This window comes from Astatotilapia calliptera, chromosome 22, assembly GCF_900246225.1.
Source record: "Astatotilapia calliptera chromosome 22, fAstCal1.2, whole genome shotgun sequence".
In the NCBI taxonomy this organism is placed as follows: Eukaryota; Metazoa; Chordata; class Actinopteri; order Cichliformes; family Cichlidae; genus Astatotilapia; species Astatotilapia calliptera.
Window position 1 is genome coordinate 4,022,949 of NC_039322.1, and position 17,809 is coordinate 4,040,757.

Sequence of the window (17,809 nt, forward strand, 5' to 3'; positions counted from 1 at the left end):
CAGTGTTGGACTGTTAGAACTGCTTTGAAATTCTCATGAGTTGTTCCCACTAAAGTAAAAACCACCATCACTTCATGCGGCTACCACTTCGGCGCCAGCTGCGGCCTCAATGCTGGAGCTGAACAACAACACCCTGATAACGACTGTGTTTAGACTGTTCTTCCCATTCTATGCAAGGCCACCTGGGTTGGCTGGAAGACTGTTTACTTAGGACACTGTCTCAGCTGACCTCTGGACACATACACACACGCACACACATACATATATACACATGCAGATGTGCACTCATCCCCCCTCCCCCTCCAAATGCCTTCCACGCTTATTCCCCTCCGATGCTGACGGTGGATCAAGGAGACCAGCGCTTATGCTGCAGGCCCAGATGTACTGTCTACACTGTCTCTCACCCTTTACCCATCCCTGCTGCTTGTCATGTGTTTCTTTGGTGTATTAAGAGTTTTTTCATGTGCAGAGGTGTTTTTTTTCTGTTCTCAAACTGATCTCCCTGTTGGAGCTCAGTCTGGGGGGAGTTATCTTTTTCTCCTTATCTTTCCTCATGTGGTGCATTTTCCATTGTTATACCTCTCTGACCTGTCTTCCCCATGTGATGTTTTTGGGTAATGTATGTATGGTTGGAGGGTAAGATGGCGCCGCCATTGCATGCAATAGGTCGGCAGCCTTAACATGAAATTTCCCCTTGTGGGACTGATAAAGGAATCTTATCTTATCTTATCTTAGTTACTTTTCAAGTTATTAATTACTTTTAGAATCTTGTAATGCAGTTACTAACTCAGTTACTAGTTACTTCTTCAAAAAAGTAACTGTAATTAATTACTTTTTCAAAGTAACTTGCCCAACACTGCTGGCAGCACACCCCATTTAATAGTGTTCTTTAAAACAAAGGGGACGTTAGTTCCATCTAATCCAAAACAGACTGACACGTATTAGAATATACTGCTGATAGTAAAAGAGACCAGATCAGTTGCAGCAAGAAACAAAAAAAAAAAAAAAAAAAAAAAAAAAAAAAAAGGAGGAGACTGAAAAAAACCATCTATGAGCCAAAAACTAACTGGGCTGCTTCTAAAACACCCTGAAAGACAGTAAAAACAGGAGTAAGCTACTTTTTCCAAGGACGTGCACTCACATATTTGTTTTGAAAATAAAAAATTTAGATAGATGATACTGACCCTGGGACTGGGGAACACAATCCTCAGAGGGCAACATTTCAGTGAAAGTAAGAGAGAGAGAAAAAAAAAAAGATGCATGACCTTGGAGACAATCCCAAACTTTCCATTACAGCCCTGTTCGTATTTACTATTGCTGAGATGGAAGTGACTTTACTAAGGAAATGGGAGAAGGGAGTTTGGGGAGCGACTGTTTACTGACATCTGAATTTTAGCACTGAGGTGGTTTGTGTATCCAGTTTAAGCTCTTAAAATACCTTTAAATCCAACAGAAACAAACAAATGAACAACATCAACAAAGAGATGTCAAGTTTAAAATGAATGGCAGCCATTGACAGTTCTGTCAGAACTAAGAAGCCTCATTTCACAAATCTGGTGAAATGCTGACCAGGTGTTCATAGATATAAAAACATTTCAGTGCTTTTGCTTTGAAAAACACTGACAAACACTTTGTCACAATTTCTAAAAATATTCCTCAAACATACAGTCATCTCCTCAAAAAGCAAATAAATAAATAAAATAACTCAGAATATGTACATGTGAAGATCTAAAGGCCATTCGCTGCTACTTTGCTGTTCAAAATTTCGTCTCACTTTCATTAGATTACATCATGTTCACTCATGTTCATCCTTTTTCTTTGGTCCACTCATCCCGTCTACATTTCTTCCTCCCTTTGATGGACTTTATTTTGACAAAAAGTCATTGAAGTTGACAACAGTAAAAAAGATGAGAGCAAGGAATCAATATGTATGAACCGGATACAGTGAGAGACGAGAAGTATGGTGGGAAGAAACAATCCTTGGGTAAACAGAAACTAATTTCCCCCTATCAGATGTGTTAAACCACAGCTAAGGTCAACTCAGAAGATGTCTGTTCTAATTTTTCTGTAGTTATCTGTAGGTGATGTTTATGCTCTTCAACTTATGTTTAACAGCAGTCCATTCATGGCCTTTTATGTTGTTCAAGGTTGAAAGTAATGCACAACATCACTCCTACTACATGACCAGACTAATTCCTCAAATCTATTTTGCTCAAGTTTGCAAACCAAGACATAATATTTAGCTTAATATATAACAGGAATGTGTTGCTTTTCCAAATGAAGGAAGGAGAATTTCCCTCTCTGGCTCTCTTCCACAGTGTGTCTTTGTCCTGTCTCCTCCATACCCCAACCAGTCGCCAGCAGATGCCCGCCCCTCCCTGACCCCTCCCTAAGGTTTCTTCCTGTTAAGAGGGAGTTTTTCCTTCTGTCACCAAAGTGCTTGCTCATATGGATTTCCCCTGTGTTATTGCAGGGTATTTATGTTACAATATAAAGTGCCCTGAGGTAATTATATTTTTGATTTGGCACTATATAAAGTGAATTTGGAAATAGCCTCTGCACTGAGCTGTGTGCACGAGCCTTTCAGTGAGTAAAACAGTAGCAATGCAGAAGTTAGCAAAGCGATGATCCCGGCTGTGAAAAGAGCAGAGTAATGCAGAGCTGCAATAGCTAAAGGTTGTAGTTACACTACGAAGCTCCTATGTATCTGTGGAGATGCTGTGTAGGTGGGTGTGAGTGGACCCCCAGGATATCACAATAAATGAATAGCATATCCTCAGTCGACCCAAAATAGGGCTTTTACTGTAAGTGAAGGGCCAATTTTAAACGGCTCGATGCTTTAGCCTTCTTCACAAATGTTCAAAGAACTAAGTTCTGGGCCAGTGTTTCAACTTCATAGTTATTGCTGATATGCTGATCTGGGGGAAAAAGCTGATTAATCTGGATTTCTGTTTAGAAAAATGTCCTTCTGCAGCTTATAGAAGAAAACTCATTTTTTCTTTGGGTATGTTTTACTTGTATGATCATGGCACACGTTTATGTATGCGAGTAATGAAATAAAAAAATTCTTTCACAGCTATAATTACAGAAAGCGAGGGTGTCAAACATAACACCTGGGGACATCAATGTTGGACTTTTGTTTTAATCAAATGTAACTTTGTGAAAATATGTTTTACAGCTATTCTTATTAAAAAAAAATGGCAAAGTGTTTTACTCTTTACTACAGAAATAATAATACAAATCTATAGTAAAAAAGGACATGTTTTGTAAATTAACAAAAGCTTTGTTTTATTAATACAGAGCAGGCTGGCCAATAAGCTACCAGCACTTTTCATATAATTCTAAACATTTTGTACAGCATAAGAGTCATGCTGAAAATGTTTTCTCATCTACTACAGCAGCATTTTCTATCATGTAGACAAAGCTGTACGATGTAGCTTTGACTCAAAGATGAGTTTCAGTGGTCTGGTCCATTTAGGAAAAAAGTGAGCCCAATTTGGCCCATGATGTAAAATGAATTCGACATTCCTCACATAAAGTAACTGTCACTGTGATGTGAGTGGGTGATTGTCATATTGGCTACATTTACATGAAGCCTAATATTATGATTGGCATTTCTATCAATCATAATCACAGAAAAAGTAAATGCCTCAGTCAGACAACGCTGTGAAACCATTTTTATAAAAAGACAAGAAGAATAACTCGACCCATAGATTATTTAAACTAAATACCCATAAAGGAAATTTTGTTACATTTTGTGTGACACAAGCACAACCACAGGTACAAAAAAAAACCGTATCCTCGCTTCAGGTAAATTTTACTTACTTATTATTCATACGTTTATTCATCAGTTAGTTTGGGTATCAGTAAACTAGGCTGTTATCGACTAAAGGTTTACTCACAATAGTGATCCATATCATAAAGTGCATTTAACCCACAGTTCCATTCATCCATGACCAGTATTTGATGCCTGGGCACGGCTAAGGAAACTGTACCCTGGGCCAGTTCAAGAGGGGAAGCCAAGTCTACATCTGGCTCTGAGAAACACTATCTATAATAAATGGTAAATGGCCACCCACAGCTCGTAATCTACCTGCACCTGAGGTAAAGTATATAACCCATCAAGGGCACAAAAAATAAAATCATAAGCCCTAATGGCTTTTGTGGTGTTCTACCCTGTCCCTGATTACGACTAAACATCCCCTCCGGTGATAATATATATGCACTGTTAAAAAATTAAAAGAAACACAAAACCATACTAAACAGTCAGGAAGTTGATCATGCATGTGTCCAAGTAAGCTGAGTATTTGTCGTTGAAGGAGACGAATGCGGGACATATTCATCATTTAATGCACTGCACACAATTCTAACTAAGTGTGTGTACACTCATGCAAATAGTATTAGTGTTGCTAGTATTAAATCACATCCCATTTAAAAAGCTGACCACAGATTTTCAGTGTGAATGATTTTAATCAGACCTCCAAATGGCACAATGCAAAAAAAATAAAAAATAAAAAAATCGCTTCCTCCCCATCTTTAGTTTAGATCTTCAATGTTTTGTTTCACCTTAGCTGTTTTGCACTACAAACATCACTTTGAGGTACACAGCAAGAAAAAAAGCAATGTTTGCATTTCTTATTGATTTGGGTGAGTAATAATCACAATCAATATTTATTTTTCAATAGACCCTGTAGTTTTTAAAATATTGATCTCTACCAAACGGTTGAGATGTCACTTAATGGTAAAAGTATGAAATGTCATGAAAATACAAGTACATTAGATAATACAGTTGAACAAAAATCAATAAAGGGCCAAATTAAATTTAAATTAATAACAAAAACTATCCAGAGCATTGGATACAGTTTATTTCTAGTAGCATGCAGGTGAACATTGCTGTTTTCATTCCATCAAAGGAAAGTATTATCTCAAGCAACAAAATACATAGTTTTCTAATCTGCAAATGTGAAAAATGTGCTACAGCACAAAATACTCACATTCAGGCCACTTCTGATTGAATGCTACTGTGCAAAATCATTTTTGTTTAAAAAAATAAATAAATAAAAAAACAGTGCAAATCAAGCACATCTGCTTGTGGTTTTGGTCGTTGGGGTCTATAGCATTTATTCTGTGGTCTTGGAGAGCTGAATCATGGTTGTCCAACTCTAGATGCTGGCTTGTTAACTTGGTTCAGACACAGCCAGGTGGAAACCTTTTGAGAGCCATTGGTTTCTGAGGTTCTTTTATGGGTTTGCATAGTGTTTTTTACAACTTTGGCCCCTTAGAGGTCGCTTCTGTTCCTTTTTACTGAGGGGAGCACTGAAGAATGTAGATCCCCATGATATTTGTGATTTCCACATGTTGTTCTTGATTTTTACAATATTTACTAATATTAACTCAGAAAGTTACAAAAATTACTTACTGAGGAAATTATTTCAACATATTCTTGCTGTGCTAACACTTAATGTGATTTATCAATAGCAATGGATAAACATGGGTCTAGTGGTCTGACTTTATGGCAAATAATACATTTTGATAACATTTAGGTTATGTTAGCATTAGCACCATAAAAGGGACAAATCAACCGTTTGGTTGACCACTTTTTAAAAAAATTATTAAACATTTAATTTGATTTTTTTTAATGCTGTCAAGTGACATACATCTGTTTAGTAAGTCCTCTAACACTATCATATATCAAAAAATTATATCTTCCTATCTTAGTTTCATCAAAAACACTCAAAATATGTTGGATGTTTTTTTTGTTTCTGACTTCCTGGTTTGGAGAGGTATAAGAAGACCCAACAGTTTCCATTCACAGTGCCTTCTGGAGGATTTTTTTGGCATTACAGATGTAAACCAATTGGTAAAAAAGACTCAACAAGGTAGGTCAATTTCAGTGAAAGCCTCAGTTAGATATAGGGCCTGAAAATGTGCTACCAATTGGTTGAGCAGAACGCTAAAGGGTTGAAGGCTAGTTAGCTAAATAAAGAACCCGCAGTATGTGAACACTTCAAAAGTGTATTTTGCAAATGTCAAGGCTGATGATTTTAGATGAAGAATCTAGACCTCTCCATTGCTGTGTATGTAGCTAAAATCTTCCTCACATACTGCAATGCACTTGCAGTATGTGAAGGCCTAAAACTGCTGAAGGCCTAAGCGAACAGTACAGCCTTATAGTGTGTGAGACATTTTATCTGTCTAGGGGCAAGACCATTGAAGGTTGTGACTTTCAACATGAACCTAGAAGCTGAAAGCATGAGGTTACATTAACAATAGAGGAAAATATCATTTTTGAGGGAGAGATCACCATCTGCTTCTTCAAGGCTTGTGGAGCCTTCACAGATCTCCCCCACCTGAGCCTCGGGCTACAGAAGTGATTTCAAGGTTGGCAGCTCATCAAAATGAGTGGCAGGTGGTACAGATATCTTTCGTTAAATATATTTCTTTGTATTTTTTTTTCCTTTTTATTCACCATAAGATAAATGAAACCTTTTTCATGGATGTGTACAGCAGGAAATGACATTTGTGTTTCCAGCCTTACCTGGGCTTCATTGTCCTTGAGCAGTCGTTTCGTCCGTGCCCCACCGGGGTCGTCCGTTACATTAAGAATCACCACACTCTTCCTTTCCCAACCAATGAAAGAGCCATCGGTCATACCCTCCACCATGGCCAGGAAGTCCTCATAGCCATGGTGACGAGTGGTCACTACAGAGAAGGAGGTCCAGTCATACTCTTCAAGCACCTCGAAAATAACCTCAAGCTGGAGCAATGTGGAGCAGGTGAACTGGAGGTAGATGGAACCGCTCTCCTAAAAGATAGGAAGGAGACGCCATGAGACAGAAATTTATTTGGGGACTTGGACAAAGCAAACACAGAATTAAATGTCCGTTAATTAAATAATAATATTATAGCTTTAAAAGGTCCATTTAGTGTCAGCATCATAATCGGGAAATGGCATCTTCTTTAAACACACCTGACAAATTAAATGAAAAGCTAAACCCTTGACCCCCCACACTAAAGGGGATCTTGTGTTTCATTTACACATTTCTGCTGGCATGGATTGACACCACTTGTCCTTTTCAGGGAATGGCCTCTGCAAATTAATACAAAGTTGACTCATCACATTTATCTCAAATCATTTTTATGATGATGACGACCCATTCATAGGCATGAGATGTAATGTTTGCCCTCTGAATGGTCTGAATGTGAATATTATATCAATCATACACTCTGGCCTTCTCAGTGACCAGATCTCAACCCAACTGAACAGATGAGTGATGTTAGGCCAACATTATACAGTGTTACTTGTAATGTTCATGTTCGGCAAAAGTTAAAAGCTTTAAATCTGGCAACAAATGAGTGGCAAGTCTGCATCCATCCATCCATCCATCCATCCACACACACACACACACACACGGTCTCTACCAACTCCTGAAGTCTAAACCAGTGCCTGCATACTGCTGAGCTGAGGAGGTAGTGCACAGTGGGATTTTGGGGCTTTCTTTAAAAAATTTAAACAGTTTGCTGCAGCAGGAAACATCCAAGATGAAACCAAATCAGTAAACTGCTGGACCAGAAGAACGTCTTGTTTGTACTCTCCTGACAGTAGAACCACCGCCGTGAGACATGCGATTCTGTATTTTTTTTTTTTTTTTTAATCTCTTTTTCTATATCGTGTTAAACACAATATCAGTCATTCATATACCATCAATTCTCTGCTGCTTACCCTTTTTAGGGCCATGGGGGGGGGGGCTGGAGCCTATCCCAGCTGTCTTGGGGGAGAAGCAGGGTACACCCTGGACAGGTTAACACAGAATGATTCACACCTATGGGAAATTTAGAGTTTCCAATTAACCTATCCCGAAGCACTCAAAACACATCTTAGATATTTTATGGCCAACAATGAATGACCATGTTCTTACTTTCTGTGCATCTACTGACACAATTTCCTGTTTTAAACACTAAGATCCGCAGTTAAAATCCACACTGCTTAACTGCTCTGGATGTAATTCAGTGATACTGGACTGTAAGTGTGTAAAAGTGAGCAAATTCATACAGTAGCTGTCTAAGCAAGTTCTCTTCCAGCTTAGCCCTTTTCTTTGTGTGAGACTGACTTTAGTCCTAATAAGAGGGGAGCACTCAGAGGAATAAGACAGTCTGTCAAAAAAGTCCTTGGTTTCTGAATAAGGCTTTCAGTGTCAATGAAGGAAACAATGATGGCCGTCCTCTCTGCTTCTCCACTCATGCTTAATCTGGACAGATGAGCTACTCAGTGAATTCTTTTCTATTGACTTTTGTGCCATTGTATTTTTTGCTGAAATGAGAACAAAGTATCAGGATGGGAAAATCCATAAAGGTTGAGAGTTGGAATGAATGTGAGCTTAAACACTGAATATATAGTAAAAAACGTATCATGACAGCGTGCATATTCCAGCGCTCTTTTGCTGTCCAAGGCTTTTATCGGTTTAGCTTGTACTAATTTTGGCTCTTTCTCAACATTAAACAAAGAGGTAGAGGGCATGTGTTTAAATTAATCATCAAGGCTCTGCATCTGCGGGTACATGTGGATGATCAAAGAGGAAACTTCAGGGCGTAGCTTTCCACCCATCCATGTCGACAGGGCTCACCTCAGGTTGCGCTAAACTGAACTAGGTCAAATATCAAACCAGCAGCCTGATTTATGATGTAAGCTTGTCTGCTTTCTTTAACCCAGCTGAGAGTAGAGTGTGCTGGGAACGTGCATCGAGTGAGCAGTTGGGTGGTGGTGTATGAAACAAAAATCAAAGCACATGTGTCCCCTTGGAAGCTGGAGCAAAAGAGAAGAAAGAAAACTTGCACTCTTGTAATTTAAACACTCACCAGAAACAATGAATGACTGACGTAGTGTCCCAAATCACAGCTGTAGAAGCACTTGTGACACAAGGTTGATTAATTCTTAAAGCGTATTAGGAAACATGTTTGACTCAGCGTCCCGAAGGCAATTAAGAACTGATTAGAGTTTACTTATCAGACATTTCTCAAATGCAAAGCTATACTCTGGAGGTAAAAATACCCATTTGTTGTGTTAAACCTCAATTGGCGGGGTCAAACAATCGTGGCTTTTCTAGATAACATTTAAATCAGTCACAGTGGAAAAGGCAAGACATAAGCTAAATCCTAGTACAGTGCTAGTAAACTGCAATGTACTCTTGTTAAATTAGCCTTACTGATTTCTCAAGTTCCAACCAACCAGCATGCTTCTACAAGCACAGATGCTGTCACTTAAACTAAATGTATGCTGTATACTGTTTTAAAGTCTGTTTTGATACACAAACTGCCAATTAGGTTCCCAGAACTAGATAGATTCTTACTTATATTCATAGGGAACTTAACATCTCAATATACCAGCAAACTATTAGAAGCAACATGCCAGGTTAAGTCTCTAGGCCCTTAAATGCACCACCTTAAATTGCCCCATGGGGTCTGCCTGGTTGCCTCGCAGAAAATCAAGAACTAAAGTTCATCCAAGACATGAAAATTCAGAGGGATGTTCAACATAACCAGGGGTGCACATAAGTAGTCCGCAGACGTGCACCAGATAAGAAGTTGCAACGAGTGTTTGCGTACATAAGATTTTCTGGAGGAGGACAGACATTTGTTTAGAACTGTTAAAGATGTCGAAGAAGCAATCTCCTTTAAGCAATTACTTTGGTGTTGTTGTGGGATTTCTCTTTAATGTATTGTCTTGATGAAATGCTTTGATGTTACTTAGTTTAGTATGTCTGGTTCACGCCTCACTCACGCTGGGAAACAGACGGTGAGGACCTGGTGAATGTCTCCCAGGAGACAGAAGCTCACACAGGAAGGCTTGGCCCCACAGTGGGGGAGAGTCTCACAGGTGATAGAGGGTTTTCTGTTTAGAGCCAAGGTGTGAACCTCAACTGTAAAAGCCTTTTGTTCTGTGACTGTGTTTAAAAGGAACCTGAACTGTTCATTGTCAGAGACAACTCTCAGTGCCCCCTGACTGACGTCTCTCCTCATGCATGGGAAATAAAGTGTTGGGTTTTAACTGCTCATCGTGTCTGCAGGCTTTGTTAATAAATTTCCACAACAGTGTTCAGAACCACAAAAGAAGCGCGTATTCTCGTACAAGTGGTTGCAGGAGGTGAGCTGGCTTCAAACAAATGATGCTGTGAAAATTCCACTCTAGCAGACAAAAACAGTGCCTTTTATATGTACGCAAACGCACTTTGCAACTTCTTATCTGGTGCGCGTCTTTTATTTTGACAGCGCATGCGCACCTGCGGACCACTTATGTGCACCACTGAACATAATGATGCTTTCTTTGTGTCAGGTAGCTCAACAAAATCCCCCAAAAGATGAGCTCAACGATGTGGTATCACCCTGCTTGTCAATCAAAACTATTTGCTTTAAGTTTTGTGTGCTCACATAGCACACAGCATATGACACATTCTCTCAGCTAAGAATCTATTTCACTCTTAGTCAAAGTCAAAGTCAAAGTCAACTTTATTGTCAATTCTGCCACATGTACAGGACATACAGAGAATAGAAACTACGTTACTCTCAATCCCTAGATAAAATAGCAAATGAACATTTAAATATAAGAGTGATTAAAAAATGCAGGTAAAATAATTAAAAAGTAAACATTTAAATAAATACAATACAATTTTGCATATAACAAGAAAGCTATACAATATACAATATAATGGGTAAATGACATTGGGTGTAAACCAGGCAGAGTAGTGCAAATAGGCAAATAGTGCAAATGGAGAGCATAACGTCATGAAAAGCTGGAACTTTCAGCAGGTTTTAAACTGAAAATATTAACATAACCTCCAGAGCAGGTTAGGTGTGCATATTAAGTTGCAATGATGATCCATATGCTTTCTTACTTAACCCTTTAAGACCTACCATAGAACCAAGTCCGCCAGAGCTCATCTTATCTTATATTTTTACATGTAGTGCCATTTTGGGGACTATACTATACATCAATACAACCATTATAGCCCAAATTTTATATGCATTAAGTCCATAGTAACTACATAAATTGCAAAAAAGTGCAATTAAGTACAAACAAATTGAAATTTGTTTTTGTTCCATATATTTCTAGTTAGAGAAATTTAAGAGGTTTGTCCCACAAAAATGTTGCACAAAATAGTTTCAAACACGAAATTTATTTTTGAGATGCACCAGTTTTTATATACTGCAGGAAAAATGAAAATAAATATTATAATCCAAAAAAAAACCCCACCATATGCATCAAAAGAAACTATTTCCAGCAGTGCAATTTGAGTTTTAAGCATCCCAGAAACTATTCAGAAAAGCATAAAGTCAAACAGGAAGTGTTTTGAACAGCAAACAGTTTTTGATCGGCAAAGCGTGTTTTTGTTGCTGCAAGTGCTTTTTATGCAGTTTTTGCAAAGCCATATGTGGAAGGAAACTGTGACCTAGGGCAAACTTATGGCACAAGATGTAAGTACAACTCTTCCGGTTTCATATACAAAAAAAACGTTGTTCCGGTTTACAAGGATTTAAAAATAGTTACACAAAATGGAGCGTGCTCGCTCCGACCAGTTTTAAAGGGTTAAACAACTTAGGAAATGCAGGGTACACCCTGAACAGGTCACCAGTCCATCACAGGGATAGCCATTTTAAGAGAGAACTGTCTTTATTAGGCTAAAAGCTCTGACTTTGCATTCAAAATAACTTTCCAACTCATTAACCTATTTTGTTTTATCATTCTTTTATTGAGTCTGTTTTATCTTTTTGTTTTGTGGCATGGTTCGGTCAGATCTCCATCACAGAGAAAAGCTCACTGAATCAGATAGTGAGATGGTCCAGTCGAGTCACAGCCTTGTTTAGCCTCCCTGTACCCCAAACAGTTACACTGATTGATTTATCAATTCTTAATAATGGTTCCTCTACAGCAGGGATGGGGAACTCCAGGCCTCAAGGGCCAGTGTCCTGCAGGTTTTAGATGGTTCCTTGATCCATCACAGCTGATTTAAATGGCTAAATGACCTCCTCAACATGTTGTGGCGTTCTCAGGAGGCCTGGTAATGAACTAATCATTTGATTCAGGTGTGTTGACCCAGGGTCATATCTACAACCTGCAGCCTTGACCTAACCCTGCTGCCATCACTAAACTTAATAGGAACTTTTTTTCTTTTAATCTGACTCATCTTGTCTAAATACCAAATGTATATCTGTCAGGTTTATATAGGAGTGTGTTTTGTGAAGTGATGCCAAATGCTATCATGTTTCTGTAAAGCAAATTTAGCTATGGGTATAAATAAAGTAACCTTAAACTTTAACCTTGGTTTCCACTATAGAACAGGAGTAAGAATACCGTTAGCAGAAAATGCCATCAGTGAGCAGCCAACACGATAATTCACATGGAGCACTAAACATGAATGAAAATAAACAACAATTGAACATGGCTGCTGGTTGATTACAGGAAGTAAAAGACAATCTGGATCTGAATAAGGGAAAGCTGCAGCGTATATATGAGTGACTGATTAGCTGATTGAGCACAGCTGTGTCATATAATTGACAGGAAACGGAACAAAGGGCAGATGTATGATGAACTGAAGCGCACGACAAACAACATTTACAAAGTAGAACAGAGTGAAAGAAGAAGAGAGTCAGAACCATGATTCCTGGCGATGAATAAAGTCTCTTCTTATCTCATTTTATCAGCTGGCAGAGGTTTGCAGCAGCTCCTCTTCTTTGATTGCAAGACCACAGATTTAAAAACCTCAGGTCACTGAGTCTACAGATAAGATTATTTAAAAGGTAAAATACATATTAGACTTTGTAAAAACCCAAGCGTCCATATTTGAATTAGCGGCATAAACATATGGAGTCTTTGCTGGCTCTGTAATGATTCTGTACCTTGTGCTACTTCAAAGGAACCTCACAGCCTTCTAGAAACAAAGTTGCTTTTGATTACGAATATGCTGACAGTTCAGTGCCTGAACGTGTATCATCAACCAGTATTTATATTCATCTACTCACAGAACTGCAACTGAAGTTCATTTATGTAAAAATCACAATAACCACATCGTATTGTCAAGATGATCCACTTAAAATAAATTGGCCCACTTATTTCACATCACACCTGTCGCAGTGAACTGCTTTGTTAGCTTGAGCTGCTTATCGCTAATCACCGTCAGAAGGCATTACCTTCTTGCCACACTCAGATTAACTAGCTGGAGAGCAAACACCAAATAATTGGCCTACAACAATGAACAAAGCAAGAATCGTTTTAAAGAAGATGCCACAGTCATGGTTACTAACAGCTTCACGAATTTTGCCACTAAAATGGTGATCAACACATCAGTGGTGGGGGAAAAAAAATAGAAATAAAAATAAAAACACAGTTACTGCAATTACTAATCCACCACTTCCCAGCTGTACGATAGTGGATTGCATTGTTACTCACACAGTCTGCTTCTAATGTCAAAAATCCAACACATTTTTCTTCACTGTGAAACTGCTGATGCTGACGAGCTCAGCAGCAGCACCAACAAAAGTGGAGCAGCTCGAGCAGACATTTGCTTTCTCTTCATCATGCTTACCAAGGAGATCAGAGGAGCAGTTTTCTGACTTTTTAAAGTATTTAGAAAATAACTGCCTCCTACGAGAGACTCGTAGGATAGAAGTTACATATTTCTCACCAGCTCTATTTTTTGCTACCGGAAGTATGACATACACCCGACTTTTTCATATAGAGAGAGTTACATCCATATTACTCACACGCCTAGATAATCTGTCAACTCTAAAGCTTTTTTTTTTTCTTTCTAAAAGAGTTATGAGCTCTGAATCAAGTCTGCGCCAGCCCTGCTTCTACAGTATGCTGAGACCAAGGTGGAGAAAAGAAGTGAGGAGAAACTGTACACTTTTAATAACTTCTCAGATTTCATGTCTGGCTCATCTACATAAAAGGTGCAATGCTGCTCTAATTTATATTCTTATATTAACAATCAATCAAATCACAATAGTTGCCATCCCTCACAGTGCCAAACCTGCAGAGAGTGATCACAACGCCGCAGTACCGCTCATTAAGGTTTTGAGCTTCTTCGTTTTGGTTTTGCAGTTCACAAATTTCTGGTTTAGTCTCACTGCTTTTATTAAACTCATTTTCCACCACAGCAGGCAGCCATCAAAAGACTTCCAATAAACCTATTATACACCACCTGCCCAGCACCAAACAGCAGACACTAAGTCGGGCTGGCAGTGCGAACTTAGAGGTTTTAGGAGCTAATGGACTGATATTTCCCAGCTCCTTGAGACACAAAGTGGAGTGACATCCTGCAGGTGGCAAAAAAAATTCAATTCAATTAAAAAATAATATTTGATGAAGTTTCAGCTTTGAGGGCAAAACATTAATTTTCTTGCTTGAAATCGCATTTTTAATTATTTATCAAAGTAAATGTTTAAAAACTAATCTGCCAAGTCAATAATGTAATTTTCATGAAGAAAAAGCTCATTAGGAAAGCATTCTTATCCAGTGTCAGATCGCAGAAGGTGTGATTCTTCAACCACTTAATCAGAAGCAAAAGCAGAAATGAACAAATGTGCCAGTAATTTAGTGATCGTACATAATCTAATTAAAAGACAGTGCAAACAAAAATGGCAGGTAGAGCTTTAGCCATTACTCAACCATAAATATGCTTTAAGTTAATGGATAGATTCATGTTTTCACAAGTGAATTTTAAAGCAGTCACATCCAAATATAGACACAATCCCTGCTTTGCTTTTCTGTAGCCCACATTTCTCTGTTAAGCTCCAACAAAAACAGGAACTTTGTCCCAGTAAAAATGCATCTTTCGAGGTTATCCACTTCATCCATGTCAGACTACTTTTTTTTTAAAAACCTTGGCTGATTAGAAAACGAGACACAGGTGAAAGTGATTACACACATGAAGAGGAAGTAAAACTGGTATCATGAAGCCATGAAAGGAAAACTGTCCTTCAAAGTAAAACAGGAATAAAACAAAGCTCTGAATCAAGAGGAATCCTGCTCGACATGACAACAGAGAAAATGGAAAAGGCACAGAAAGATGAGCCAGAAAGGCCTAAAACAACTAAATATGAACCATGACACTGGAAACATCTCGACCAAATAACCATATGGTAACATCAAGCTTGAAAGGTTGAAAATCACATGAATTAAGACTCACAATATGCCAGAATCAGAACAGGGACCCAAAAGCTCCACAAAAACAAAACTCCAACTGTAGAACAACAGCAAACAGAAGGCAAAATACAAAAGCACAAAACAGTGGAAGCCTAAATGCTAACTAGAAAAAGGACATACCAGCCATTTATTTCACTGGTGAACGGACTCCAGTGTTTACATCGGTGTGTAAACTTTGTCTTAGTAATAAAAAAAACTCTATACTACAGCAAGAGGTGAACGTAAAAGCAGACAAGGCAGCCAATCAGATGAAACTCAGGGAGGGGAGCCCTTAAACAGACAGGAATAAAAATGGCTGATGGAAGTGGAAATGAGCATTGGAGAAAACATGACATGATTGCACGATACTACCAGGTCTAAAAGGCACAATTTGAACTTCTTTTCATGCAGATCACTAAACATTTTCATTGGTTCTAATTTTGGTTTCACTAAATATTAACTATAAAATATAACTTTTAATTAAAAATACCAAAAACTGTTTCCTGGCCCCCTTCAAATGGTCTGAGGAGGTGAGGAGGCAATTATCACTTGGCTTATTTCTTAAAGTGTTTCATCTTCCAAGCCACAGAAAGTTCTTGGTTTAGTTCAAATGAAATTAACTGGGTTGGTGATGCAATGATAGGTAATCCATTTTTACCTGTGGCTCTCTTCCCAGACTGGCTCCTCCCCCAACGGCAACAACGGGAACCCCTGTCTGGGCAGAAACGAACTCCAGCATCGGGGCCAGAGGGGCGCGGTTCGGCGGTGGCGGTCTCTCTTCCTCAAACACTAAACCCTGGAAGTAAAACAAAGGTTGCACATTGAAACCTGGCACATCAGACGGAAGACATTACATCAGCTTCATTGAGAAGCAATTTCATAATCATCTCACCAGAATTATATTCATCAAAGCCATTATTTTTTTTTTTTTTAATCGTGGCGCTCCGAACCCCGAGAATAATTCAAAGACTAACCAAGTGAGCAAAAGTTAATGGAACAATAAGTACATTCACATGCTGTTCACAAAATTCCTGAGAGCACTTCATTCTAATGAAGACTGTATTTTCTTATCCTGCTCAGAAACTGAATCTCTCCAAAGACTTTCCGAAATTTAATGAAGTCATGAAACATCTATCAGATGTTGGGCTTTGCTTCTCTGCTTGGCAATCAGTGTTCAGAGATATAATCAGAGTTAAATCCCTGCAGTGGACTGGCATCCTGTCAGGACAATGGGGTGTGTTGTACCTGTGCTGCTTAAGCTGCTTCACACCACAGAAACAACAGATAAGCTCCTGGCTTATGGGCCACCTCAGCTCCTGAAGGGCCTGCTAGGTGTGGCTGTTGCATGCATGCTGAACTATTCCTGCAAAATCTCTGTCTCTCTCTCGATATATATGATTTCTTATTGAAATCTGTGTTGCTAATGGTGTTTTGTGTGACAATTTTTTTTCTAGAAATCCCTGTCGCATTATAAATAAAATCATGAAAAATGCATGAACTTCTGGTGAGGCTATTGCTTTACATAATAATATGAGGTGGAGCTATTGTGATTTGAGGTTGGCTTGATGACTTAATGCTTGTTTTCTTGTAGCGATTCGGGGAAGTGGATTGAAGTTAAGTGTAGATGACAGCTCAATTCTCAAAGGGAAGCATTTGATATGCAAATAGCTTATAAACAGGACCTGGAGATAGGGTGGCAAGTGTTACTTAATAGTTAATATCATACTTGATCGAAGACATTCATAACAAGACCCTTCACTCTGCTAACATGAAAACAGACAGAGACACAGATTGGATACATGCATGCATAATGTATTTTTCTGTTGATGAATGGATGGATTAATATATGGCCGAGTAAATAAATCAGCAGTATAGTATGCAGCACATTTATTACCTCTCTGTATGGTCACAAGCAGCTCTCAAGTTGCAAACTCAGATCTGTTCCCATCCACAAGAGTCATACTATGAATGAATGAGTGAATAGATGAACAGTGAACATGGATGAATAGAATAAAAGCACAAAACACCAAACCACGACACTTCCCTAACGACCTAACACATGCATTTCTCTACTAGAAACCTCTGTGACGCGTCACAGTAAGAGTACCTGAATTATCACATACATGGTCCCATGCATGAAAAAGCATTCACTGATTCATTTAAAGCCACATGACCTATCAAGAAGGTAAATGAAAAGAACCTCACGCATGCTTTCCAACAAAGTCCATCTGACAGTCACAGCGCTTCATACTGAGACTGGCCAACTGTGCAGATGTGAGTAATTATGCAGGATTTGGAGTTCTCCTTTTATTCTTCCTCCGTAACACCTTTTGTCAGAGTGCATCACTGTGACCAACTGGTAATTTCAATTAAATGAATCCTCATTAAATCTAATAGTGATAATTACAAAAGCTGCAGTGATACAGAATCCTTTGTACGTCATACAGATGATGATTATCATAGTACTGAAGAGCCATTCCAAAACCGATTAAGGCTACTCAGATTACATTCAGTCTGAACCAAACACACTGCATATAATCTTAATCTTTCTTATCTTTAAAAAATATTTTCAAAGTCAATTAATTTTCTTGAAGACCAGCATTGTTTACATCAGTATTTCTACATTTGAAC

The 17,809-nt window shown here is 38.6% G+C and overlaps 1 protein-coding gene across 2 annotated transcripts in view; it reads right to left on the reverse strand.

The window, feature by feature from the left end:
- The window catches only part of grin2da (glutamate receptor, ionotropic, N-methyl D-aspartate 2D, a), a 249,319-nt gene that overhangs the window by 133,979 nt on the left and 97,531 nt on the right, over nt 1-17,809 (reverse strand). Inside the window, exons 1-3 of one of the 2 annotated variants that reach the window (XM_026156011.1) lie at nt 17,073-17,491; nt 15,837-15,974; nt 6,539-6,805 (exon numbers count right to left, since the gene is read on the reverse strand). In XM_026156011.1, coding sequence (XP_026011796.1) covers nt 6,539-6,805; nt 15,837-15,917 — 348 coding nt within the window. In that variant the 5' untranslated portion in view covers nt 15,918-15,974; nt 17,073-17,491. Of the gene's footprint in view, nt 1-6,538; nt 6,806-15,836; nt 15,975-17,072; nt 17,492-17,809 lie in introns of those variants that run through there. The other variant, XM_026156009.1, reaches the window with a different exon arrangement.